Here is a 27,808-nt window from a genome sequence, read left to right as displayed (position 1 = left end):
TTACATAAACTATTACATTTGCAATTTAATAACATACAATAATTTAAAATGAGAGGGCTGACAGAGACTGTTCTTGATCAAACACCCGACGCACTGTACATTTTATAATCACCTTTGTTAAGCACATACACATTGCATAGACTCACCCTAGATAATGCTGGTGAGCCACTTATCTAGGGTTATGGGATAGAAAATAGACTTGCCCTATACCTATCTGGGCACAAGCAATGCTATTTTTGATCACATGTAAAAAGCACAACCTGTGGCAATTTGCCCAAGTATGTGCATCAAGCCTGTCAGGTGAAGTAAACTTAATTATTCTTTTTCCCTGCTTAGGCTACTAAAATAATATTTAAAAATGGAAACATCCCATTAATATCTGAATTCTGTTTAGTAATGTCGCAAATAATTAAATGTAGGGTGAAACATTACCCAAGCAACATATCTCTCTCGCACAGCTGTTGTACTATTCACTGGTGACAACCTCTGGAAAGCACAAATTGTCCTTTGTTTTTAAGAGGTCTAAAACCGGCCTACCGGTTTCAGTGGTGTGATAGATATACCACTTTCTTCAGGGCCACAGCACTCATGTGGTGTTGTCACAAAAAGACAAATTGAGAGTGTTCACTGTACACCGTTCCTGTACGTGGAACGAGCGGGGCAGGGAAGGGTGGGGGATTGTTAGGAAAGATTTCTTAATTGTGGGTAATTTTCCTTCCATGTGGCAACCCCTAAACTTTTTTCTGTTGTTTTCACCAGGATCTAGACTTCGCCAGAGAAGTGCAGCCTTCTGCCGCACTCCTCTGGGCTTTCGCTCCATTCTTACGGGGAAACTGACATGCCCTTAAAACAGTCAGTACCGGGAAACGTTGTTTTCCGTAGTTCTTTTATCATGTTGCAGCTTTCGCGCAACATGACACAAGAGGGCACTGTAAGCTAAGTTACTGCTCTCTTGGGTCTCTAGTCTACTACAGGCCCTAGATACTCACTTGGGATTGTTAACGAACGGTGCAAGTGAATCACGGACGGGACTGGTGGCAGCGATCGGTTTTTTGTGTTTTTGAGCTCCTTTTGGCGTTTAAGCGCGTTTCTCGCGATTAGCCCAAAATGGTGGCCTGGCTCCCAAAATGGCCAGACCACGAGGCTCGTTGTCCTGTCCGCTGACCGTCTTGCCTCCTTCACCTTCCCCAGGTCGAGCCGAGCCGGGGCCTTCCTTATTTGGGCATGTACTTTCCCGCGAAACACAGATGCTTTTGCGGGCTTCTACAGGCCTTGTGTGTGCCTCCAGGATGTGGGCTGGGATGTCTGGTCCCAATACACATCCTGGGTGCCAGAGAGTCTAGGGTGGTGTGAATGTCTGGGACCTCCGTGGTCCGTGATAGGTCCACATATGGTGTGAGTGTTTTGTGAGCAGATCTCCCATTGGGTCCCCTCTGTTTTGGCGCGAAGGGAACAGTGGATAAGAGGGGGCTGGAAACACCACTACCATGTCGATCTCCTGAGTTCTCACGAACAAAGGAATACAGGAGCCAAGTATCCTGCAACCACGAGGCTGAACCGAGGAATCGCTGGTGACCCGCTGAAGGACTGCTCCTCTGCACTGCTGTCACTTGGTCAAACCCTTTCTACCTCTGATCGAACGAGAAGGCCTGTACTGGTACTTCAACCCTTGGAATAGTGGGAACAACTATTCTCGGCATCTTCACCATCTCCTGCACGTAAGCCTTTGGAAGTGTCTCTGGGCCATCCAGCAGACTGACCAGCCTACGCAGGAGTCTTGCTCTGTAACCGCTGTCAGGTTGTGTTGTATTACGAGTCCTTGTCACTCTCACATGATTCGTACACTTGGCATTCCCAGGTCTGAAGTGAGTAGTGTACATTTGGCTGAAATACACATGGCCGCTCTGTTGCCCTGCTGTGGTAACAAACTGTGCGGGTTCACTGCGTTTGGGACATCCTCAACTCAACTTCTGCTGCTGCGGAATCTACACGACGCCCAGACATCCCCTGCTCGTATCTGAACCTGCCAGCACTGAAACTGACGCAGAGAAGCCTGGGTCTGCTTGCATCGGGGACCGGTAAGTAGCATCGCTAGGAACTGGTCGCCCTTCTGCAGGAGCCCATAGCTTTTCCCCGCTGTATCTAACAGCACGCCTTTCCGTACTCGTGCTCTGCTTCTGCCCACAGTGGAGGCTGCGCTTGAGTCGCGGAGCTCTGTTCATCTTCATTTGTTCACTGAACTAAACTGCCTGATTCCCTCGAAGAGACTCCCCTGTTTGCCCGTTGGCACCAGCGTGTGCAGGTACTCTTGAGCACAAGGCTCCACTCTTCGTAGGGCTTGGACTTCCTTTTAGTTAGGTGCCTCTGAAGGCGGACTGGGTCTAATTATTATTCGCACTGCCTGTTTTTCTCCCCATCTAGGTTGTCTACACATTTTGTGCGTCTAACTCGTTAGACTCGTTTGTATTTGTATATATATTGTATTGGTTTGGTATGTGTTGGTTTACTTGAGTTTTATTGTGATTTCTCGCTATGGTCAATATTACAAAGGCCTTGTAATAAATGTGTATATATTTTTAATATAACACCTGCTTGGAGTAATTTGTAAGTGTCCTTGTTTTGTGTGCTCATTGCGGGCTTTCAGTCACCCTCACCCCTCTTGAGACCTAGTCTTGACCGCCGCGATCGCTACCCTGATTGGTCTGGCTTGTCCAGAGGTTACTCTGTTCCAAGAAACTAGGCTGTCCTTCTGAACCTCTGCGCCTCCAGGACAGAGTTCAGAAATCCTTCTTAACAGGGATGAATGAGAGGGAGACAGGAAAACAGTGTTTGTGCAGGATCTCGGATCCTGTGTATCTGCTTGTGAATGTGTTTACACATTGCCCCTTGGTGATTCAAGTCCACTTCTTACCCTCCTTGGGTGTCCAGCCAAACAGAGAAGGACCAAAAAGTATTTATTTTTTCTCAAAACGGACGACATAATCTTAACGCATCTAGAGTCCGAGAATATAGAATCCTTTATATATCTAAGAATGCAACGGGGGACTCACCTAGGTGGCGTCCTATTGCCAGCATCCTTCTGTCATCGAAATAATATCAAACATGATGAATTTTACTCAAGGTATACATTATAGGAATACATGTGATTTCAACGTTGCAATCGATTGCACATAGAGAAAAACCAGAATGGCAAAATGCTAAAGTCAGGAAATTATTGGTCTACTCTTCCTATTCGCAAATGTCAGTCATTAAGTTGTTTGATTAAGTCTCAATGTTAAGGACATGAAATAAGTCTGGGTATGGAAGGGGACCATTTAATTGTTTCTTAACTCTCCATGTTATATATATAAAGTCACCAGTGTTACAATCACAGGTATTCGCCCCTTCTCCCTAAGGGGGAGACTCCCCCCTGTGAGGCTCAGGAGGTGAGCCCGCTCGGCCAGCTCCTTCCTAGGGGTCAAGGTAAGTGGGACCTCACCGGGAGAGACTGCCCCTTTGGGGACAATGACTCCTGTTCCTGTGAGGAACTCCCTAAACCACCTACTATAGCCACATACATGGCACTCCCGATTACAACAAATACTGCGACATCTATTCATTTGGCTGAAGACAATGCAAAGAGAAACCCATGTGGAAAAGAAAAGGAAGATGTCTCTTTACCCAGAGATGTATATTTAACTGGGATGAGTGCAATGAGAAGAGGAGAGCCGTGTACGCAGGGGGATATCATCACGCCTTGTAGAGGTGAAGGGAAGGCGAGTCGCGGAGCCCGTGACTTTCAACGAGGCAGAGAACGCCAGTACGAACTTCCACAAGTTCAGTGTGTGCAGTTGCAAGGAAAGCATTGCAAGAAGGAAAGATTGAACGAGCTATTCGGTGGTGGCAAACCCACAAGTGTGGTGGGCAGGACGCCCGAACAAGAACACCAATATCACCACTGTGGGAAGTGTCATTAGCTTACGGTCATTTGAGCCAGTGTACGCAGGTACCTGATGAGAAAAAAATCAAGAACAAGAAGCTGATGACCAAGAAGAGCAAGAAAACATACCCGAGCGAGAGCCAAGCCCTGCCACCTTTCCCTGCTTACAGGTAGGTATGGGAAACAGGAGATACGGGAGGACACCAGGGCACCAATATCAATCTGAAGAAGTTCGTCCCAGTTCTAAAGCCGAAAAGGTTAAGATAAGACGCTGTAATTGGAATTGTAAAAAGCATCGAAAATAAGTAACGAATAACCCAGTTGGGGAAGAGGGTTATTGTAAGAAGAGAGAAACTCATCCCAGTCCTAAGGACGAGAAATTAAATGGGAAACCAGTGAACAAGAGAAGTGAAGAGAGTATAGAAAAAGGGTTTACCCAGCCCTGGTTAGAACAAGAAGAGACTGGAAACACATCCCCTGGGAGGAAGGGAAGATGCACTATAAACAGGAAAAAAGAGGAGAGAGTTTAAGACAGAGAATGAATTACAAGAAAAGCCTTAAAAAAGGGTCAAGATGAACCCAACTCAGGAAAGCCTGAAGTTAAAGACTCAGAGGACTCAACATGGGATGACAAGAGTGTGAGGAATCACACCAGAGAAAACATTATAAATATAGGACTACAGAATGTACGAAAACCAAGAGTGCCTTTGAAGAACTACAAGAACTGAGCTCAGAGACTATACAAGGAGACTATGTTAAGCAATATCCATACCACAGAGAAAAGTTGTAAATAAAGAGACTATGAGTAGAGAAGACCATGCAAATAGAAGACACTTTCCCGGTCTATTTCATTTAGTTCGATATAGAGGGATGGTCAGATAGAGTTTGATTGGACAGAGGACATATTTACTTTGGACTTCCTGACAACTGACAAGCGCCTTTAGTTCCATTAGATAGGTAGGATATTCACTCTAGTAATAGGGAAAGTCAGGCCTTTTATTTATAATTTCATTTCAAATATTGAATAATGTGCTCATCGTGTTTGACTCCTTCTTCCGACCTGCCACACCAGCCGGCATACCAGGTTGGTTGTAAGAGCAGGCCCAGAATACGTATGATGACCTTGCATTCCAACGTTCTTTGTTTACATAATAACCAATTCTAAAGCACAGAAAATATCAGCAGGCTGGTCAAAAATACACGATGACACTACAAACCCAGGATTGGCTGGTAGGAGACTCAATGGTCTTTGTAAGCCCAGAGTGGCCATGATGTATTTTTGGTAGATCAGCTCCTAACTATCCTCTGGTATGTGAAGAAACACTGTGCGACGGTGTAATGAAAGTCTGGCCAAAGAGCAAACCACTACTTCTCCTGGTATTTCTCCTAGTCAAGATACATGGATCCACATATGCACTGCTTGATGGAAGGGGGGAACGAGCAGGGAGATTTCAACAGTTCAACCTGTATTTTTAATCTATGAATTCAGACAATGTGTGTGTCACTGCTCTTAGAAGCCATGTGCCTCTGATAGAATGTTTGAGCCAATTGCTTTTAATACATTTACAGTGACTGTGATAACATTACCTAGCTACTGGCGGAACAATTATTCGTTTTACCGTGCCAGATTTGATGTGGCTATAGACATTGTTTATCAGCTGTGGCTTTAGATTTCTAGAAGTGAATATGACTATATTCAGTTAAGGTCATGCTAATATTTGGAACTGCTTATTGTTTGACTACTCTATTTCATTACTCATATATTACCTCGACACCAGAATGCATATGCACACATGCTAAATTAAACAGTATTGTGTAAAGAAGTAACGATGGTGTCTGATGTTAATCATTTACACAATGGTAATAAGAATTGGTTTCTAGATGTTCTGAGAGGTGGACCCACGGCAATATTGCTGTCCAGTAGGAAACCTGTCTGCTGCTCAAGGGACATGGTTTCTCTTGTGCTAAGCATAGGGACCCAACCCTCTTTAGAGCCTTCCCTTGGATATACTACTATTCTCCGTCGCAAAACCTGGCACAGACTCAGGGGGGGCCTTTTGGCTGCCTATGGAGGGAAGGTTTGGCTCTGGCAACTGGGATATAACAAAAAACATGACATTTCTCATCTAACGAAGAAAACCATTATGGGATGTATTAATTATGGTCATCCTCACTCGTTGAGAGATCTCTGATGTCTTATGAATATTGATGCACTGCTAAAGTGCTTACCACATTTCATACACAAATAGAGCTTCTCTCCAGTATGAATCATTTGATGCCGGCATAGATGCGACATCAGAATGAAGCTTTCCTCACACTCCGAACACTGGTATGGTCTCTCCCCAGAATGGCATTGTTGATGGATAATCAGGCTTGATTTTTGCCCAAAGTGCTTACCACAGTCCAGGCACTCATAGGGCTTCCCTCCAGTATGAATCCTCTGATGCCGACGTAAGGTCTGTGCCTGAGCAAATCTTTTATTACACGCCAGGCACTCGTAGAGCCTCTCCCCAGTATGAGTTATCTCATGATGTACAGTTGCTATCAGAATGAAGGTTTTCTCACATTCCATACACTGGTATGGTCTCTCTCTTTTATGGTATTTTTGATGCTGGTGCAAATTCCAGATGTTAGTGAAGCTTTTCTCACAGTCAGTACATTAATATAGTTTCCCTCCAGTATGGATCCTTTGATGATGGCACAATGCTGGCTGTTGAGTGCAACGTTTCTTCTACTCCGAACACTGGTATGGTTCCCCCCCTGTGTGGGAGCGTTGATGTTTAATTAGGTATGCATTCGCACTGAAATGCTTACCACAATCTGTACAATGGTATGGCTTCTCTCCAGTATGGATCCTTTGATGCTGGCTCAGGTCTGAGCTTTGATTGAAGCTTTTTGTGCACTCTGTACACTGGTATGGTCTCTCCCCTGTGTGGGAGCTTTGATGTTTAATCAGGTATGCCTTCAGCCTGAAGTGCTTACCACACTCTGTACAGTGGTATGGCTTCTCTCCAGTATGGATCCTTTGATGCTGGCTCAGGTCTGAGCTTTGATTGAAGCTTTTTGTGCACTCTGTACACTGGTATGGTCTCTCCCCTGTGTGGGAGCTTTGATGTTTAATCAGGTATGCCTTCAGCCTGAAGTGCTTACCACACTCTGTACAGTGGTATGGCTTCTCTCCAGTATGGATCCTTTGATGCTGGCTCAGGTCTGAGCTTTGATTGAAGCTTTTTGTGCACTCTGTACACTGGTATGGTCTCTCCCCTGTGTGGGAGCTTTGATGTTTAATCAGGTATGCCTTCAGCCTGAAGTGCTTACCACACTCTGTACAGTGGTATGGCTTCTCTCCAGTATGGATCCTTTGATGCTGGCTCAGGTCTGAGCTTTGATTGAAGCTTTTTGTGCACTCTGTACTCTGGTATGGTCTCTCCCCTGTGTGGGAGCTTTGATGTTTAATCAGGTATGCCTTCAGCCTGAAGTGCTTACCACACTCTGTACAGTGGTATGGCTTCTCTCCTGTATGAATCCTTTGATGTTGGCTCAGGTCTGAGCTTTGATTGAAGCTTTTTGTGCACTCTGTACACTGGTATGGTCTCTCCCCTGTGTGGGAGCTTTGATGTTTAATCAGGTATGCCTTCAGCCTGAAGTGCTTACCACACTCTGTACAGTGGTATGGCTTCTCTCCAGTATGGATCCTTTGATGCTGGCTCAGGTCTGAGCTTTGATTGAAGCTTTTTGTGCACTCTGTACACTGGTATGGTCTCTCCCCTGTGTGGGAGCTTTGATGTTTAATCAGGTATGCCTTCAGCCTGAAGTGCTTACCACACTCTGTACAGTGGTATGGCTTCTCTTCTGTATGAATCCTTTGATGTTGGCTCAGGTCTGAGCTTTGATTGAAGCTTTTTGTGCACTCTGTACACTGGTATGGTTTTTCCCCGGTGTGGGATCGTTGATGTATAATCAGGTGGGACTTTGCCCTGAATTGTTTACCACACTCTGTACACTGGTATGGCTTCTCCCCAGTATGGATCCTTTCATGCTTGCAAAGGCCTGAGCTCTGAGTGAAGCTTTGTGTGCACTCTGAACACTGGTATGCTCTCTCCCCTGTGTGAGATCGTTGATGGGTAATCAGGTGTGACTTTGCCCTGAATTGCTTACCACACTCTGAACACGGGTATGGCCTCTCTCCTGTGTGGGTTCGATAGTGTCTCCTCAGAAGTGATTTATACCTGAAGCGCTTGCCACATTCTGTACACTGGTATGATTTTACCCCAGCATGCATCTGCCGATGCTCACGCAGCTGAGGGCTTTCAGTGAAGCTGCTCTCACACTCTGTGCACTTATAGCATTGCCCATGACCACGCCATCTCTCATGGAACATTAGTCCGGCACTATTGGTGAAGGACTTCCCACATATGCTGCAGGCAAACGTTTTCTCTTTAGTGTGGATCCTCACATGCTGAAGGAGTTGGGCGCGCTGGATGAAGCTTGTGTGCCAATGTGTGCATCTATGAAGTCTATTTTCACAACACTTGTGACTTACAGACCCAGGTGGGTCTTTAAAGCATTCCCCACTTTCTGTACATGTGTAGGGAGTTTGGCCCAGGTGTGAGCGTGCCACTGTCCTTGTCCATCTTCAGTAACAATGTCCTTCTTCCTCTGGATGTTCCAGTTTTGGGAATTTATTTTCAGGGTCCCTCTTTTAGTAATGATTTCATTTTCTGTTGAAAGAAATAGAAGTTGGAGTTATTAATAGATGCCACAATATATGGCGTGTACAGATGCAAATTCTAGTCCCATTACCTAAACCATACTAGACAGGATCTTAAAAAAACATGATGCTACAGCCTGCTTTTTACCATCCGGGTCATTGGGCCTCATTAGGACCCTGGCGGAGGGGGGTTTACGCCGGCGTAGAGCATGGCGTACCCCTCCGCCCTACTACGAGATCCCTTACCGCCATGGAGATTTTAACGCCTGCTTTTTGCAGGCGGTAAAATCCATGGCGGTAAGGGACCTTGATGTTAATTACGCCACCGTAATTTACGGTGGCGTAATTAACGCCTCCCCCACTCCCATTATACCCTATGGGGCAAGAATGGGAATGGGGAAGGGTAAAATGGGGATTGGAGATTTACTGCCCCGCCTGGGTCGGAATGGGGCGGTAAATCCGCCAACCACCATGGCGGAGTTGGCAGCTTAGCGCCATGGACCATGGTGCAAATTGCACCATGGTCCTCCGCCAGGGTCGTAATGAGGCCCATTGTCCTGAATTAGAGCAAGTGCATCAGGACTAGTGTACGGAGACTGCGCTGCGCCTCTGTCTGGGGATAACAAAGAGAATGGCAGCCTCCCTCGGTGCTTTATAGGTAAGGGCGTTCCCGCTAGCAATGCTGCGCTTGGGAGCATGATGGTGCACATGGGATGCAATAGGGAATTCAAGATGGCATCCAGCGAGAAAGTGTTTCTAATCGGTGCACTTGCTTCAATTCAAAATGTCCTCTCCCGCCAAATATAATAATCGCAAATAGCACCAAAGAAATAGTGGAAGTCAGTGTAAACAGTGGTGCTTTAGGCCTTTGGAAGACTACAAGCCCTAGTTAGTGCAATACGCTCCACAATCAGAGTGGATCCATATCGGGTTCTGTGCACTTTCGATTACTCTATACACAGTACAGACAACATATCCAATTCCCAACCTCCCTGTTCATTCACCAAACAAGAACCATCCCCAAAATAAATAAAGTCTGCATTCTGGAAAGGCAGTGGGGCAGCTGTCAAGGTCATGCAGTCACGTGCTTCTTCTTCTGCCGGACTCGTAGACGGGCAGCTGGATTCGGGACTGGACACTGCATCAATGTCACATTAACACATTTCAAGAGATTTAGCTCACATTTTATCACATAAGAAGCTGACACATGTTGTGTATTTATTTTCAATGACAAGGCGATCACTACACAGGGTACAGTTATAACCAAGGGTAAAGGACAACATTTTCAGAGGTCCAGCAGCTGCAACAGATCAAAAGCAAGTCCAGTGTGCTGCAATAAACTACATCACAGTGTTTGTCATTGTGTTTCTATGACTGCACTGCTTGGGCAAACCCATTCCTCTTGTGTCAGAATAAAGTGAAATGTTTCTTGTAATCTGGAAGAACAGGAGCCCTCAACTGCACCACTTGTTGGAGCCTTCTTGATAGTTCTAGAACAACAGGGGGAGACCTATTTGGAAGAGAACTTCATAGAGCGGACAACTCAAGTGACCTCGCCAGATGTGATAGGAGAGAAGGAGGAGAGAGTAGATGGGGGGTGGGAAGAGGGGTGGGTCAAGGAAACGAAACAAGAGAAGCCAGGATGTCCTAAGTTTTTGCAGTGAAGTGGGTGGCCCGTGCGGTGCAGAGGGTCTGGAAAGGAAGAGGCGAGGTAGAGACTGCAGATGGATTTGCTAGTTCATTGCAGATTATGAAGGGTTCAGGCAAGTTGTTAGAAATGCGGGCCTGGATGTGAGCCCTCTACTTGGAGTGAATGGCGAGACAATAATGCCTTTGGAGTAGGCGACAGGCCAGTTTTATCAGAGGACGAGCTTTAGGTCTGCCACTTCCGTTCGACAGCTCTGCACTTGTGTTTCAGGGCTGCCAGATCAGAATTGTACCAATCTGTTCGGAACACTACTGGTGTACTAGAGGTGTGGGGAGCCCTTCTGGTGTACTAGAGGTGTGGGGATCCCTACTGGCGTACTAGAGGTGTGGGGATCCCTACTGGTGTACTAGAGGTGTGGGGATCCCTTCTGGTGTACTAGAGGTGTGGGGATCCCTACTGGTGTACTAGATGTGTGGGGAGCCCTTCTGTTGTACTAGAGGTGTGGGGAGCCCTACTGGTGTACTAGAGGTGTGGGATCCCTACTGGTGTATTAGAGGTGTGGGGATCCTTACAGGTGTACTAGAGATGTGGGGAGCCCTACTGGTGTACTAGAGGTGTGGGGAGCCCTTATGGTGTACTAGAGGTGTGGGGATCACTACTGGTGTACTAGAGGTGTGGGGATCCCTACTGGTGTACTAGAGGTGTTGGGAGCCCTTCTTTTGTACTAGAGGTGTGGGGGATCCCTACTGCTGTACTAGAGGTGTGGGGAGCCCTACTGGTGTACTAGAGGTGTGGGGAGCCCTTGTGGTGTACTAGAGGTGTGGGGAGCCCTTGTGGTATACTAGAGGTGTGGGGCTAATTAATGGTTTAGAAACCGATATTCAAACCTGAATTTATAACATTTGCCTCCGTCATAGCCTTTTTGCTTGGGGTTGGCTTGGTGTTGTCATGTTCCTGGACTTTCATTACTGGATACTTTTGGATCATCATATCATTTCTTCTTGTTGGTTTCTCTATCTCTTTTTCTACTCTTCTTGTATCTTGCTGTTATATTGTTATCAAACCATCTTTACTTAATTTTTACCAATCATTAATTTTGTAATAGGGATAGGCACAAATAATAACCCTTGGGTCCATCAACCCCTAGTCACTAGAGTCACTATACTGATAGACCCCTATTATCTAAGAAGCTGCCTGCCTGCTTGCGATGGCTTAAAGGCAAATGCCTTCTCTTTCTAATTCACTCTGGGCACAATCCAGGTGTTCCCTGACCTAAGAACCCCCAGAAACTTCTCAGTTCCACTCCAACCCCTTTTATGCACACTCACACCAAAGTGCCACTTTCTCACACCTACCAATAACTTACCTTGTACTCCGTCATCAATCCTCCATCACCCTTCCTGCACTCGGCCTGTTGGTCCTCTTTTTCTTCCCTTAACCTTACCTAAATAATCCATACCTTCCTCTTTCCTGTGCCCTCTCTCCCCCTCCATTAGCTCCCTTCCTCACTTGATTCCCCTGGGCCAGCTGCTGTCTTTCATTTTCCCTTGGGAAGATTTACAGTAGAGCAAAAGCATAACAGGGGTCTTAATCGTCACCCCTTTCTTGTATGTGGATCTGCTATCTCTATTCAATGGTGGCCAGCTGCAGTGAGAACCAATGTTGATGTCCCAGGTCATTTGAGGACTTGTTGGCTTGTGTGAGATTCTGGTTTAACAGTGCGATCGCTCTACAGCCTGTTGCATGCAGGTGTATTGCCTTGTGGGTGAGCGCCTTGCTGAAAAGCAGCATGGAGCGCTCTGTGGTCTTGCAGTGGATTACACCATTGCTTGAGTCCGGATGACGAGGCGCACTGGGACTTATGCATTCGTGTATGAAATTCTCTTGCTGTCTCTCACTCCATCGGGCTGTTTGCTCCTTCACCACCAAATCTTCTAGGAAGTGTGGTTTTGCAGAGGAAACAGAAACAGGCTGGCCAGCAGTTTGCACAACAGGCATGGGGCCGGAAATACTGGAACTCATTTACAAAATGCAGGCACATTTATAAGGGACAGGGACCCACCCAATTCTCACACAATGCCTCTGGGGCAGGCCTCCCACTCCCGGCTGGGAGGGGTCCTAATCTCCTCTCAGCATGGTCAAGTCCATGACCATCACACACCTTCACCCTCATCTTCCAAATCCCCCTCATCCTTTATTCCTCTGGCTGGTAGAGGATACCATGAGAGGAAATCTACATGGTCTTGTTTAGAGCTGGGCCACTGTTCTACCACGAGAGAACATGGTTAGAGGCCAGGAGCTATCTTGAAATGCAGGGCTGGTGTCTTTGTCATGGGCCAGCCAAACCAAGGGAGCAATGTCAGTCATTAGCCTGAACGTTCAACCTGCTGGGTAGTATCATCGGCACTGTTTGGCCCACTTGATGGCTAGACATTCCAGTTCCGCCACAGAACAGTTATTTTTCCTTAGAAAGAGTTTGCGGCTGATGAATAGAAAAGGTTGGCCCTTCCCTCATCTGAGAAATGACTGCTCCCATTCCCACTGAGGAAACATCCATCTGTAACAGGAACATAAAGGGAAAGTCTGCATGGTCAAGACTGTGATTTTACATAGGGTGGTTTTCAGTTTCTCGAAGGCCAGTTGATCTCCGTGATCCCACTGCACTGGGTTTGGATGAGCCTTGGTCAGCTTGTCTGTGAAGGGGACTTCTAACGTTAGGGATAAGTCTCCAGTAATACCACTGCAAGGCCCGGAATGCTTGGATGCCATTTTCAGTGATGGGCCAATGACACTCTGGACGGCCACTACTTTAATGTTTTGGGACACGACCTGCCCATTTGCCACTTGGAAGCCAAGGTACTTGATCTAGGACTGAACTCAGTGACATTTCGATGGATTAGCCATGAGCCAGCCTTCCTGAGTTGGTCACAGACTGCAGTCAGATGATTTACGTGATCTTACTAGGAGTTACCATATATAACTATGAGGTTGGAACGATTAGTGATGTCAGAAGACTGTGCATTAAACGTCGAAAAGTGGAAGGTGCCCCATGAAGGCCAAATAGAGAGATGGAGAATTTAAAGAGCCCTTCAAGGAAAGCCACAGTTGGCTTTTGTTCACCTCTTCATCAAGGGGCACCTCTCAGTACTCTTTTGTAAGGTACAACATGGAAATCTATTATTCTCTGGCAATCTAAAACTTGAGGAGAACCATCTCCAGTTCCGGAAGAACCTCAAGACCTTCCTCTTTGGTTCTGCCTTCGCTCCCCCTTTCCCCTGCTGATCTGCTCTCTCTTGGCACTGTGCACCCGGCCACCCTCTGTCCCCTGGGCCCAGGTACCTGCTCACCCTGCCACCCTCGTGCACTGCCTCCTGGCGACCCCTTGCATTGGGGACTGTATCTGTACCCTTACAGCCCTCCATTTTTCTTCTTTTTCTGCACTTGTCAGACTTACCCAGTCTGCTGCCTTAAACACAGCACTTGCCACTTGCCGGCTGCACTACCACTGTTTATTGTCCCCATTTTCTATTTATTTCTATTTATTATTATTTATCTGCTCTCCTCTGTGCCGCACTTTCCACTCTCCCCCTTCCATGCACTTTTTCCCTTTTCCCATTCCCATGCACTTTTGTGTTCTCAATGTCACTGGGCCATAGTAAGATTGTTGTTGTTGTTGTGTTGTGTTCTCCCCTGTTCCCCTCCCTTGCCTAGTCACCCTCTGAAACACTTGTGTACGAGCGCGATACAAATAAAATATCATATCATATCATATCATAAATTCTGTTTTTTTGGGGGTTTTTTGTATTTGGTTTAATCAAACCTTTAGAAATTCACTTTTCAATCACATTTAAATCACATTTAAATTACATTGGGCCTCATTACGACCCTCGCGGAAAGGGGTTTACGCTAGCGCTAACAGCGCCGACCCCTTCCGCCTTACTACGAGTTCCCTTAGCGCCATGGGGATTTTAACGCCTGCTTTTTGCAGGCGTTAAAATCCATGGCGCTAAGGGACCATGTTGTTAATTACGCCACCGTAATTTACGGTGGCGTAATTAACACCTTCCCCACTCCCATTATGCCCTATGGGGCAAGAATGGGAATGGGGAAGGGTAAAATGGGGATTGGGGATTTACCGCCCCGCCTGGGTCGGAATGGGGCGGTAAATCCGCCAACCACCATGGCGGAGTTGGCAGCTTAGCGCCATGGACCATGGTGCTTATTGCGCCATGGTCCTCCGCCATGGTCGTAATGAGGCCCTTTAATAAAAAAACAATACAAAAATATCAAAACAGAACAGCATAGTAGAGTATTTCCCATTCTATGTACTTTGTTAAAATACAGAAAACCAATATAAAATACAAAGGGCCTCATTACACGGTAAGTGGTAAGGGTTTACTGGTACCGATATTTTACCGGTACCGGTAAATCCTTACCGCCTTACTACGAGGTCCCTTTGCGGGTTGGGGAATTTAACGCCTGCTTTTTGCAGGCGTTAAAAACCAACCCGCAAAGGGACCCATGGAGCTAATTACGGTACCGCAATTTGCGGTGCCGTAATTAGCGCCTTCCCCATTCCCATTATGCCCTATGGGGCAAAAATGGGAATGGGGAAGGGCAATGGGGGAAGGGGGAATTACCGCCCCACCAACCTTGGAATAGGGCGGTAATTCCCCTTTCCTCCAAGGCGGTACCGGTAAATTACCGGTATGAACCATGGCGCTAATAGCGCCATGGTTTACCGCCTACCGTGTAATGAGGCCCAAAGCCTGTAGTGCACATTTATTGATGACAGCACCAGATGTGAATGATGAATGCCTAAAGTCATGGGCCACGTATACGAAATTACTGACATGGGTCGAAAACGAAGCAGGACCAGTATCTATACTACCAATGAAGAATACAACACTGTGTTTTAGGAACAGATGACAGGTCCTAGTTGGAGAGAATAAAGGATGTAAGCAGATAATTTATGTACCAGGATGGAGTACCTAAGTAATGAATGGAGGAACTACCAAGCTGAAGGATCATTACTGGGATTGTGGATCTAAAGCCTACATGCAGTTGCCTAAAATTGGAGAGGAGCATGGTCTCTGGTGATTATACATCTTCCTGCATTGGTGAATTCCCAAAGTGATCTCCATATCGACAGCTTTCAGAAAATGGATGCACACCAGAGGAAGAATATATTGCTTATCCTCACACGTCAAAAGAGACAGAATTATTTTTGGGCAAAGTCAATCGATCCCTATTATGACATTCTGGATAAGCATAAATTACTCAGCAGAACGGGCAGTGATATTTAAAGCTATATTCTTGCCAGGACCTCAGGCTGCAGTGAATGCCAAGTGGGGACAAATAACCAGATGGGGTCTGTTACAAAACGACAATAAAAGGATTTAATGAGATCAGAGAAGAACTGAGGATCATCCGACTCATGACCCTCCAGAACAGGTATGTCTTGGATTTACAGCAATGGAAGGAGGAGTTTGCGCCAAGATTAGGCCTTCTTGCTGTTCATTTATACCTGCCCACGATGGAGAAAATGGGACCCTGACAGAAGCAATAACAATGCTGTCAACCCTGCAAATGAAGATGGTGCATGAAGTAGATGAGACAGAGGATGAAGATTGGTTTTCATCTCTGTTCTCATGGGTTCCAACCTGGTTGGCTAATGCCTTCAAACTACAAAATGTATAGGACTATGCAAGAAAAACGTAAAGAAAGCTATTTGGATGAAGATAATGATTGATGTGAATGCTGTGATGGACGAGCACACACACAGACCGAAAACAACACCCATGAGCACCGGAAAGAAAGTCCCCTGGTGTCCCCAGGAATGAAGTTTTATTGCCCCAAGGATCACAAGAACTATGTGGGTGCATTGGGTGTTCTGTCAACCGACTGGGGAGTCCTGCCATATTACCTGGAACGTGGATGAACACATCAAGAATGCAGGTGACCTGAGTAGGGTGACTAAGATATTGTCAGAACCCACTGCCAAGAATTAATTACTTGGAAGGAGGACACATTCCAGAAGTCCTGTGCAGTAGCTGAGGAATTATTCCTACTGTTGTAACTCTTTGCTGTTATAAACAAAACAGACAAAGAGATCTAGCAGTTGAAAGAGGAGACACACGCCTACGACTCACCATCTGTGGAAAACAAAATAGAACAATATAAGTATCACCAAACTGGACCCTGAACCCCCTCCGCCTCCTAAAGATCGTAAACAACCATAATGGGGTACAATGAGACGGACCAGTAAATCTAGGGGGAGGTTGTAGTGTCCCCAGGATACCAGTACTGGAGTCTAGGACAATAAACAGAGACGATGAGCAGGTAAGCAAACTTGAACACGAAATGTAACCAAACAATATATATGGGCAAACAATCTTACCATGAAACCAGTCCCATATAAGATCTGGTGTAGCTGTTGTTACAGGGGGCTTGGCAGAGATGGAAGGTCTGCGTAGTCTGAACTGTTCCAGAAAACCTACCCTGACGGCACGAGGACGCCTAGGAGGTCCCAAGTCCATGTTCCCAAAAACGACCCCGACGGCACGAGGACGCCTATAATCACTAGCCGCAAGCGTCTCTAGTCTTTGTGCTTTATATGTCCTGGACGTAATAACAGTGTTGTAGGAGGTGCAGCAGTTCCAGTATATTAAGGTTGATTACCAATTCCAGTCGGTAAGAGAGGTGCAATCCAAGGCCAGCCGTGAGACAGAGGCAATCCGTTAGGCAAGCTGGGTCTAGTAACGAGCGGGCAGCGACAAAGACAAATCACATACCAGAAAACAATCCGTGGAACAAAACGGGTCTGGTAATGCATGGGCAAAGTAATAAACAGTTCGAGAGACAATGGGGAATGGGAGTTCACTATCCGGTTCGGCACGCACCCAGACGGAGTCAGGAGTCAGAAGAGTGGTCCGAAACAATCAGAGAAAACAGTCTGCGTCGGCAACCAGAAGGTCAATCCAGCAGGGGAACAAAGCGGGTGCAGGGTGGAAAGCAACACTACATTCTTGTAGAACGGGCAACAAGGAACAGGGCAAGAACAGACAAGGGCCGCTAAATAAACAAAAGCAAAAAACGCAGAATCTAAGGTACATAGCAGGAGCAACAGGTCCTGAACATCAATCAGAAGCACCCGACGTTCGTAATGGGCGTGTCTAAATAGGACAGCGTGCGCATCCTTAGGCAACGCAGGACTCAACTGTAGTCTTGATTCCAGCTAGTGACGTGAATAAGCCTGCTTCCTGAGTCGCCATGGTAACCCGTAGTGAAACAGGAATAGAGACTTTCTCTGAAGCAAAGAATGTTTATAGCTTTCAACAAGGGTACTTGTACGTTTTAATGCTGGATTACGCACATTGCTGTCAAGAACAGCGTCCCTCGGGCGATGTTTGATCCGGTTCCTGACAGATATGGATCCCAAAGAAATCATGTGCTAGAAAAATGAAGACCATTTAGGAGGAGGGGTTGGTCGAGGACTCCAGCAGAAGGGGGAATGTAGAGAAGCAGACATATACATCATTGATGGAACCAGCCCCCCTCACCTCTGATATACTGGATGAAGAACCAGAACACTCTGTGCATGACACCGGGTATAATCCCAATATGGCATCGAGTGAATCAGAGACATTATGCACTCAGACAACCACATCAAATGTACCCTCAGACACTGCTGAATATCCAAGAGCTGTAAACAAAATCTGACAGGTGCAAAGTGATATCATAAGGAGAAGAGACGATGACGTACCGAAACGATGTAAGAATACTTAAGGAATGCTCGGTGAAAAAAAGATGAAATGCATCGCTATGTTGTACAGGGCAGATGTCATTGCAATTGGTCAAATTAAACACATGTGTGTACCTTTCCTTTAATTCTCCCTTCTCACATTTTATGGAATGTATGGAAGATTTTCTATTTTATTTTTCTAATTTATTTAGTCACATCTTCATTTATTTTTTGGGACATGATGCTAGTTTTGTTATATTAGCTGGCTGGGTAGTGTGTTATAGAAAGAAGTATGGGGTGGGAGGCACTAATGAGAGTTCATGGAATCTATATAAATGTAAGTAATGACTCCAGTGGATTCAAAGTGTTGGATAGATAAGGTTTCAGGTGCAACAGGGCGGGTCTCGAGGCCACTCGAGATCAGAACACAGAGAGAGAAAAACATACACCGGGTGTTGCCAACCGATAGCCCTGTGTTGCACTCTTAGTGGGATAGAATCCCTTTAAAATTAGAATTGCAGATTGTGAGTCGGAATCTCCTAGAAAATGGGAGACACCCCCTCCATAGTATACAAAAAGCTCTTTAGGAGCGAGATAGTTTAATACTAGTATATGTTCATAACCAGACTCGGTTATGTGATTAAGTAAGAAGGGTTTGCACCTGGTAAAGTCAGTTCAAGAACCACCGAGAACCTTCAGAATACAGGTGCATAACATGTTTTTTTATATAAGCATATGTAAAGAAAGTCATTACAAAAAATGAAATGAAAATGAAATGTAAATAAACAGTCAATCAGTTCAAACACAAGTCTAAACATACAATTTGTATAAGGGTCGAACTCAGTATTGACAAATAGCAAATAACTGATAACGTCAAAGAAAACTTCCTTTGATGTAAACGTACAATACAAATGGTAATTTGGATTCCAAGTTAACATACAGTGTATCTAAACACAAGAATGTGGATGGGTTGTAGCATAACATCCAATGATACACCTTCACAATAATTCACATTCGAAAATAATGATGATAGTGTGTTTTATCCTAAACACTCCTGAGTGTAATCAAGTGCCAACGCGTTTCGGATTCAGTTGAATCCATCTTCAGGGCAGGAAATGTGTAGTTCCTTCTTGCATAAGTGGGTGTTCCTATAGAGATGTAAGGAAACTGATTAGCTCATGGGGAATTCGAAAATGTATAGGTTCTATGTAACATCCGAAGATAGGCACTAACCTTAATGGAGAGAGTTCTAAACCACGTGATGTGAGCTGTATAGGAAACAAGAAGTATAGTATCGACTTGTAAATTACTAGGTTTACCCTAGAATTCGAAACTCTTAAGAGGGAAGAAGGAATAAAAAGTATGACTCACCACATCCAGAGGCAAGTCTAACGCTCCCCGGGTGTGAGTGGATAGCTTGACAGTCGCTCGCACAGTGCGTGTGTTGTAAAGAATCAAAAAATGCAAGTTTTACTTTTCGGTCGAATTCCGTGACGAGGGCGAATGCATCTCGAAGCCGTGTGAGATTCAGAGTCACTGTATTAGCTAAGTGAATAGTGTAAAGAAACTTACTATAAGTAACATTGGGACTGAGCAAGCAGCTCCAGTGGGTCCATTCTTACCTGCATTTGCTATGCGGACGCAGTGTATGCGAGATCCGCCAGGTAGGCTGTCGGTTCCCGACTGCGAGTTGTTAAAAAGGTCGTCATAGCAGCCGCGCTCATGCGCGGTCCTGCGTTGGACGCCATATTGGAAGGGGCATATGGCGAACAAAAGGAGCGGGGTAAACTGGTTTACAGAAAGGGTTCTAAGCGTACCTCAACTCAAGACTGCTAATTTATACAGTGTAGCGCTTCAAGGTGTAAGCTGAAGCCATTTATGACACTATTCACCCCCGATTCATGTGAGACTCGCAACTGCTTAGCCCCAAGGGGCATGAATTGCGAATTTGATCTGATGTGTTTTGTTTAATATTACACAATTATCTGCATTTATCTGCTGGACAACCTGCGTTCTTTGAGTTGTCTTTTTAAATGTAAAATTATTTTCATGTCATGAGTAACCTTTATGTGCAATTCCATTGTTTTCTCTCCTTGCATTTTCCATGTGTCTTTTTTTGCACTATTTTATAACTGTTGCTGCACTTACACTTGCTTTTACGGCTGAGGGTCAATTATAGGTATTAATGACTCATCACTATACTCAGTAAACCAGTTGACTGACAGGCCGGCGCTTTCGGGCGCTGCACCTCTGTCTGGTTTAGCATTGTGAACCATGTGTGTGAGGGGGGCACCACGCAGTTTTCTAACTGCGGTGGTGCCCCCCCCACACACCCTATACATTTACATTTCATTCCAACATGCATTTACCCCTTTCTCTCCAGTCAGGCTCTTTGTCTTGGGCTGACATTCCTCCTCGATACAGGCCATTTGCACCGATGCTCCTTCGTAGGAGCAGTCGATCCCTTCTACAGATACCCATCAATGCAATGCTTGACTGGGTTTTACTTACTCTAGTCGATCCCTCTCTTCGTGCCATGACCGATCGAAATTAGACGCTGCATTCTGCAGCGCCGTACATGTTGACGATTATCACCATGACAACCTACTCGAGTTGCGAGTCTCACATGAATCGGGGGTGAATAGTGTCATAAATGGCTTCAGCTTACACCTTGAAGCGCTACACTGTATAAATTAGCAGTCTTGAGTTGAGGTACGCTTAGAACCCTTTCTGTAAACCAGTTTACCCCGCTCCTTTTGTTCGCCATATGCCCCTTCCAATATGGCGTCCAACGCAGGACCGCGCATGAGCGCGGCTGCTATGACGACCTTTTTAACAACTCGCAGTCGGGAACCGACAGCCTACCTGGCGGATCTCGCATACACTGCGTCCGCATAGCAAATGCAGGTAAGAATGGACCCACTGGAGCTGCTTGCTCAGTCCCAATGTTACTTATAGTAAGTTTCTTTACACTATTCACTTAGCTAATACAGTGACTCTGAATCTCACACGGCTTCGAGATGCATTCGCCCTCGTCACGGAATTCGACCGAAAAGTAAAACTTGCATTTTTTGATTCTTTACAACACACGCACTGTGCGAGCGACTGTCAAGCTATCCACTCACACCCGGGGAGCGTTAGACTTGCCTCTGGATGTGGTGAGTCATACTTTTTATTCCTTCTTCCCTCTTAAGAGTTTCGAATTCTAGGGTAAACCTAGTAATTTACAAGTCGATACTATACTTCTTGTTTCCTATACAGCTCACATCACGTGGTTTAGAACTCTCTCCATTAAGGTTAGTGCCTATCTTCGGATGTTACATAGAACCTATACATTTTCGAATTCCCCATGAGCTAATCAGTTTCCTTACATCTCTATAGGAACACCCACTTATGCACGAAGGAACTACACATTTCCTGCCCTGAAGATGGATTCAACTGAATCCGAAACGCGTTGGCACTTGATTACACTCAGGAGTGTTTAGGATAAAACACACTATCATCATTATTTTTGAATGTGAATTATTGTGAAGGTGTATCATTGGATGTTATGCTACAACCCATCCACATTCTTGTGTTTAGATACACTGTATGTTAACTTGGAATCCAAATTACCATTTGTATTGTACGTTTACATCAAAGGAAGTTTTCTTTGACGTTATCAGTTATTTGCTATTTGTCAATACTGAGTTCGACCCTTATACAAATTGTATGTTTAGACTTGTGTTTGAACTGATTGACTGTTTATTTACATTTCATTTTCATTTCATTTTTTGTAATGACTTTCTTTACATATGCTTATATAAAAAAACATGTTATGCACCTGTATTCTGAAGGTTCTCGGTGGTTCTTGAACTGACTTTACCAGGTGCAAACCCTTCTTACTTAATCACATAACCGAGTCTGGTTATGAACATATACTAGTATTAAACTATCTCGCTCCTAAAGAGCTTTTTGTATACTATGGAGGGGGTGTCTCCCATTTTCTAGGAGATTCCGACTCACAATCTGCAATTCTAATTTTAAAGGGATTCTATCCCACTAAGAGTGCAACACAGGGCTATCGGTTGGCAACACCCGGTGTATGTTTTTCTCTCTCTGGGTAGTGTGTTATGTCAGGTTATATTATGTCATGTTTCTTTATGTCGTATAACATCCATGTCAAGTGTAAAGCACATTGAAGCAGCCCAAAAGGTGTCAGGTAGCACAAAACCCCAAATACATATATTCCTGCGAGCGGGACTCAATTCAGAAAATGGGCCTGAATATCCAAAGTAGACATAAAAATAAAAGCTGGCAAGCAAACTACAATTTTGTTGGAGTGAAGAACTCCTTGCTGACCTCTATTTATAGGACAAGATAACTGCTCGCCAGGTTGAGAAGGTCAGAGGAGCCTGGATCATGGAGATTAACTTGCAGAATAGTCTGGCTCCAACCCAAGAGGAATCCTGCCTCCTACAGCACAATATAAATCCCAATAAACATCTTAGCAGGTTTCAAGAACTCCCAAGAAGCCCGGTCCAGGACTACTCCCAGAGGAGCCACCTTTATTATGCTGACGTTCTCGCCCCTGAGAGACGGCCCTTTCTGTACTCTACCCTTCTGTTAACCTCACTACAGAAGTCTGGAATATTGCTATTCAGGGCATTTGCTTCTTACCTGCAGAGTTCCCTCCTTCCCAGGCATCCTCGGCAATAGTCGCAGATGGCTCCTCCACCTTACAGTCACAAGTCAAACAGTCCTGAGTTTCCCAGGCAGATGCTTTCCTCACTTCCATCTTTTGCTCCTGGTTGCCAGGCTCCTGGTAATCCCAGGCACACATGGCCTCACCTTCTTCAAGATTCACAAGGTGGCACATACCACCATGAGCCCTGGTAGAAGGCTGCTTGCCCAGTTTCATTTCTACCCCTTCCTTGGACTGCTGGTGATCTTCGGTAGATGGTTCCTCCTCTTCTTTAATCTTAAACTGTTCCATAGAGGCCTGATCACCGGAAGAGCGCTCTTTCGCTACGTCAGCCTCCAGCCAGCCCTTGGAGTTGCAATGATCATTGACAGATGGTTCCTTTTCTTCAAACTTTACCCAGTCTATGCAGTCCTGATGGCCCTTGGCAGATGGGTCATTTGCTTCAAACTTTACCCAGTCTATGCAGTCCTGATGGCCCTTGGCAGATGGGTCCTTTTCTTCAATCTTTGCCCAAACTATGCAGTCCTGATGGCCCTTGGCACATGGTTCTTCTTCTTCAGTCTCCAGCCTGTCATTGGGGCTGCAATTATCAATGACAGATGGTTCCTTTTCTTCAAACTTTACCCAGTCTATGCAGTCCTGATGGCCCTTGGCACATGGGTCCTTTTCTTCAATCTTTGCCCAATCTATGCAGTCCTGATGGCCCTTGGCACATGGTTCTTCTTCTTCAGTCTCCAGCCTGTCATTGGGGCTGCAATTATCAATGGCAGATGGGTCCTTTTGTTCAATCTTTACCCAGTCTATGCAGTCCTGATGGCCCTTGGCAGATGGGTCCTTTTCTTCAATCTTTGCCCAATCTATGCAGTCCTGATGGCCCTTGGCAGATGGGCCCTTTTCTTCAAACTTTACCCAGTCTATGCAGTCCTGATGGCTCTTGGCAGATGGGTGCTTTTCTTCAATCTTTACCCAGTCTATGCAGTCCTGATGGCCCTTGGCAGATGGGTCCTTTTCTTCAATCTTTACCCAGTCTATGCAGTCCTGATGGCCCTTGGCAGATGAGTCCTTTTCTTCAATCTTTACCCAGTCTATGCAGTCCTGATGGCCCTTGGCAGATGAGTCCTTTTCTTCAATCTTTACCCAGTCTATGCAGTCCTGATGGCCCTTGGCAGATGGGTCCTTTTCTTCAATCTTTACCCAGTCTATGCAGTCCTGATGGCCCTTGGCAGATGGGTCCTTTTCTTCAATCTTTGACCAATCTATGCAGTCCTGATGGCCCTTGGCAGATGGGTCCTTTTCTTCAAACTGTACCCAGTCTATGCACCTTCTAAAATGCCCACTATGTTGAATCATGCGTTCTGTCAGCGCTAAACGCCCTGCGCGGCTGCGCCCCCTGCTCTGTGATCCGTTATTCTTTAAGCAGGGCATGAGCACGCATTAGATTTTCTTTCTCACCTCACCGTCTTCATCACCACCACTCAGAGTACATGATTGTCTCTCATGACACTCACCTGAAATATGAGGTTGTACACCAACCCTTCGTGACACTCACCTGAAACATTAGGCAGTGTGCATCAATAGTAAAGCTAAAATGCCTCTTGTGAATTTCTAGAGAAGGTAAGGTTCGATTGTGTACTTTCTTTACATTCAAGGAAAAGTTATTTTCAACTGCGTTTATTGGAACCTTAGTATTATTACCATGCCCAACACTTAAAGACTTCACCTTTCACTGATAATCACCGTAACTCCCTGAAAACAAGTATTCTTACAGCATTCATGATCAATAGGTGTCACAGATTGGAACCAGGAAGTACGGCATGAGAAATGTTACTTAGAGGCTGTATACAGGGGTGGGCCAACTTAAATATAAACAGACATTCCCCAAGGGAAAATCAACATATAGAATGGTCTTCTTCTACAAATGTCTCTTACACCATCTTTCCCATTTCCAGGGTGAGTGGTCAGGCTTTCGAGTCTCCGCCCTCACTGTTCCCAAATCTGAGAGGATTCATCTCACTCCTCTCTAATGATACAAGCTCCTTCTACTCCTCTCAACATAAGTGCAGGTTCTACAGGTTCCTGTAACCCAAGAAGGAGCCAGCCCTTGATGTTCTGCTGGACCCTCGATGGAATCCCTTACATCATCAAATAATAACTTTATTCAGCTGCAAGGACATCAAAGTACATCCTAACGCAATAAAACAGTTACTATAATTAAACAATACATCAGATCAAGAAAATCTACTTGGAGGTGCCATCTCCGCTACCCCCACACCATCCTGTATACAATCACAACTTTCACTCATTCATTCAAAGAGCACCATCCTAGAAGGCACCATCTCCGCTACCTACACTATCATGTATACAGTCACAACATTCCCTCATTCACTCAAAGAACACCATCCTAGAAGGCACCATCTCCGCTACCTACACTATCATGTATACAGTCACAACATTCCCTCATTCACTCAAAGAACACCATCCTAGAAGGCACCATCTCCGCTACCTACACTATCATGTATACAGTCACAACATTCCCTCATTCACTCAAAGAACACCATCCTAGAAGGCACCATCTCCGCTACCCCCACACCATCCTGTATACAATAACCACTTTCACTCATTCATTCAAAGAGCACCATCCTAGAAGGCACCATCTCCGCTACCTACACTATCATGTATACAGTCACAACATTCCCTCATTCACTCAAAGAACACCATCCTGAAGGCACCATCTCCGCTACCTACACTATCATGTATACAGTCACAACATTCCCTCATTCACTCAAAGAACACCATCCTAGAAGGCACCATCTCCGCTACCCCCATACCATCCTGTATACAATAACCACTTTCACTCATTCATTCAAAGAGCACCATCCTAGAAGGCACCATCTCCGCTACCTACACTATCATGTATACAGTCACAACATTCCCTCATTCACTCAAAGAACACCATCCTAGAAGGCACCATCTCCGCTACCTACACTATCATGTATACAGTCACAACATTCCCTCATTCACTCAAAGAACACCATCCTAGAAGGCACCATCTCCGCTACCCCCACACCATCCTGTATACAATAACCACTTTCACTCATTCATTCAAAGAGCACCATCCTAGAAGGCACCATCTCCGCTACCTACACTATCATGTATACAGTCACAACATTCCCTCATTCACTCAAAGAACACCATCCTAGAAGGCACCATCTCCGCTACCTACACTATCATGTATACAGTCACAACATTCCCTCATTCACTCAAAGAACACCATCCTAGAAGGCACCATCTCCGCTACCTACACCATCATGTATACAGTCACAACATTCCCTCATTCACTCAAAGAACACCATCCTAGAAGGCACCATCTCCGCTACCCCCACACCATCCTGTATACAATAACCACTTTCACTCATTCATTCAAAGAGCACCATCCTAGAAGGCACCATCTCCGCTACCTACACTATCATGTATACAGTCACAACATTCCCTCATTCACTCAAAGAACACCATCCTAGAAGGCACCATCTCCGCTACCTACACTATCATGTATACAGTCACAACATTCCCTCATTCACTCAAAGAACACCATCCTAGAAGGCACCATCTCCGCTACCCCCACACCATCCTGTATACAATAACCACTTTCACTCATTCATTCAAAGAGCACCATCCTAGAAGGCACCATCTCCGCTACCTACACTATCATGTATACAGTCACAACATTCCCTCATTCACTCAAAGAACACCATCCTAGAAGGCACCATCTCCGCTACCTACACTATCATGTATACAGTCACAACATTCCCTCATTCACTCAAAGAACACCATCCTAGAAGGCACCATCTCCGCTACCCCCACACCATCCTGTATACAATAACCACTTTCACTCATTCATTCAAAGAGCACCATCCTAGAAGGCACCATCTCCGCTACCTACACTATCATGTATACAGTCACAACATTCCCTCATTCACTCAAAGAACACCATCCTAGAAGGCACCATCTCCGCTACCTACACTATCATGTATACAGTCACAACATTCCCTCATTCACTCAAAGAACACCATCCTTGGAGGCACCGTCTCTGCTACTGTCATGCGGCCGACCCCATGGAGGATGTGGCAGCGGTTCCGATGGAGTGGCCATTAGAATGTCTGCACGCTTCCTTACTCTTGCATCGCTGGTAGCCAGAAAGTATTACTTCCGAGACTCCCCGGCTATCGGCGCGTTGCAATGTCTAAGCCACCGCTTTCGCTTACCTTGTTGCTATACGCTGTTGTATTTCTTTCTTTCGGGTCTAGTACCTCTCTCCCTCTCGCCCTCTCGGGGGCTTTCTTTTCTTCTCCTGATCTGCATTACTCCTATTTCGCTGTGTGGGTCCCCCTCGCTTTTCTCTTGTGGACATCCACAGTAACTACTGCCCTCCCTCCTATCCCACACACTGCGCTCCCTGCTACCCACCCCACACACTGCCCTCCCTCCTATCCCACACACTGCCCACCCTGCTATCCCCCACACTGCTCACTCTGCTATCCCCCACACTGCCCACCCTGCTATCCCACACACTGCCCACTCTGCTATCCCCCACACTGCCCACCCTGCTATCCCACACACTGCCCACCCTGCTATCCCACACACTGCCCACCCTGCTATCCCACACACTGCACTCCCTCCTATCCCACACACTGCCCACCCTGCTATCCCACACACTGCCCACCCTGCTATCCCACACACTGCCCACTCTGCTATCCCCCACACTGCCCACCCTGCTATCCCACACACTGCCCACCCTGCTACCCTTCACACTGCCCACCCTGCTACCCCTCACACAGTCCGCAGTTCGCTAGCACACTCGGTTCTTGGTGCTCTCCCCCACACCGCCTCTCTGCCCCAGTGCTGGTAGCCTGAAGCTGGGGCAGCTGCCTGGCACTGCCTATGCCTATGCCTCCTGCACCCCCGCCTCTGGGGCCAGGGTGAAGGGGTACCGCTGTAGCGCCCCTCCCTCCTTCCCCACTGCTGCTCACCTGCGGCTGCAGGTGCCTGGCACTGCCCGTTCCTGCTGCCCTCTTCCTCCTGCCTCCCCTGGGGCTGGATGCTGG

The 27,808-nt window shown here is 46.0% G+C and overlaps 1 protein-coding gene across 1 annotated transcript; it reads right to left on the bottom strand.

Annotated features, from left to right (window-relative positions):
• Positions 1-27,808, bottom strand: LOC138564691 (zinc finger protein 420-like). Its single transcript, XM_069642925.1, has 2 exons — positions 27,734-27,808; positions 1-8,640 (listed from the first exon to the last, which is right to left on the bottom strand). Exon 2 carries the CDS (start codon positions 8,298-8,300, stop codon positions 6,651-6,653), a length of 1,650 nt encoding a protein of 549 aa, XP_069499026.1. The 5' UTR covers positions 8,301-8,640; positions 27,734-27,808; the 3' UTR covers positions 1-6,650.

Source organism: Ambystoma mexicanum, chromosome 1p (genome assembly GCF_040938575.1).
Source record: "Ambystoma mexicanum isolate Mex_15411 chromosome 1p, UKY_AmexF1_1, whole genome shotgun sequence".
NCBI classification, from domain to species: domain Eukaryota; kingdom Metazoa; phylum Chordata; class Amphibia; order Caudata; family Ambystomatidae; genus Ambystoma; species Ambystoma mexicanum.
This window is presented reverse-complemented; position numbering and strand designations above follow the sequence as displayed.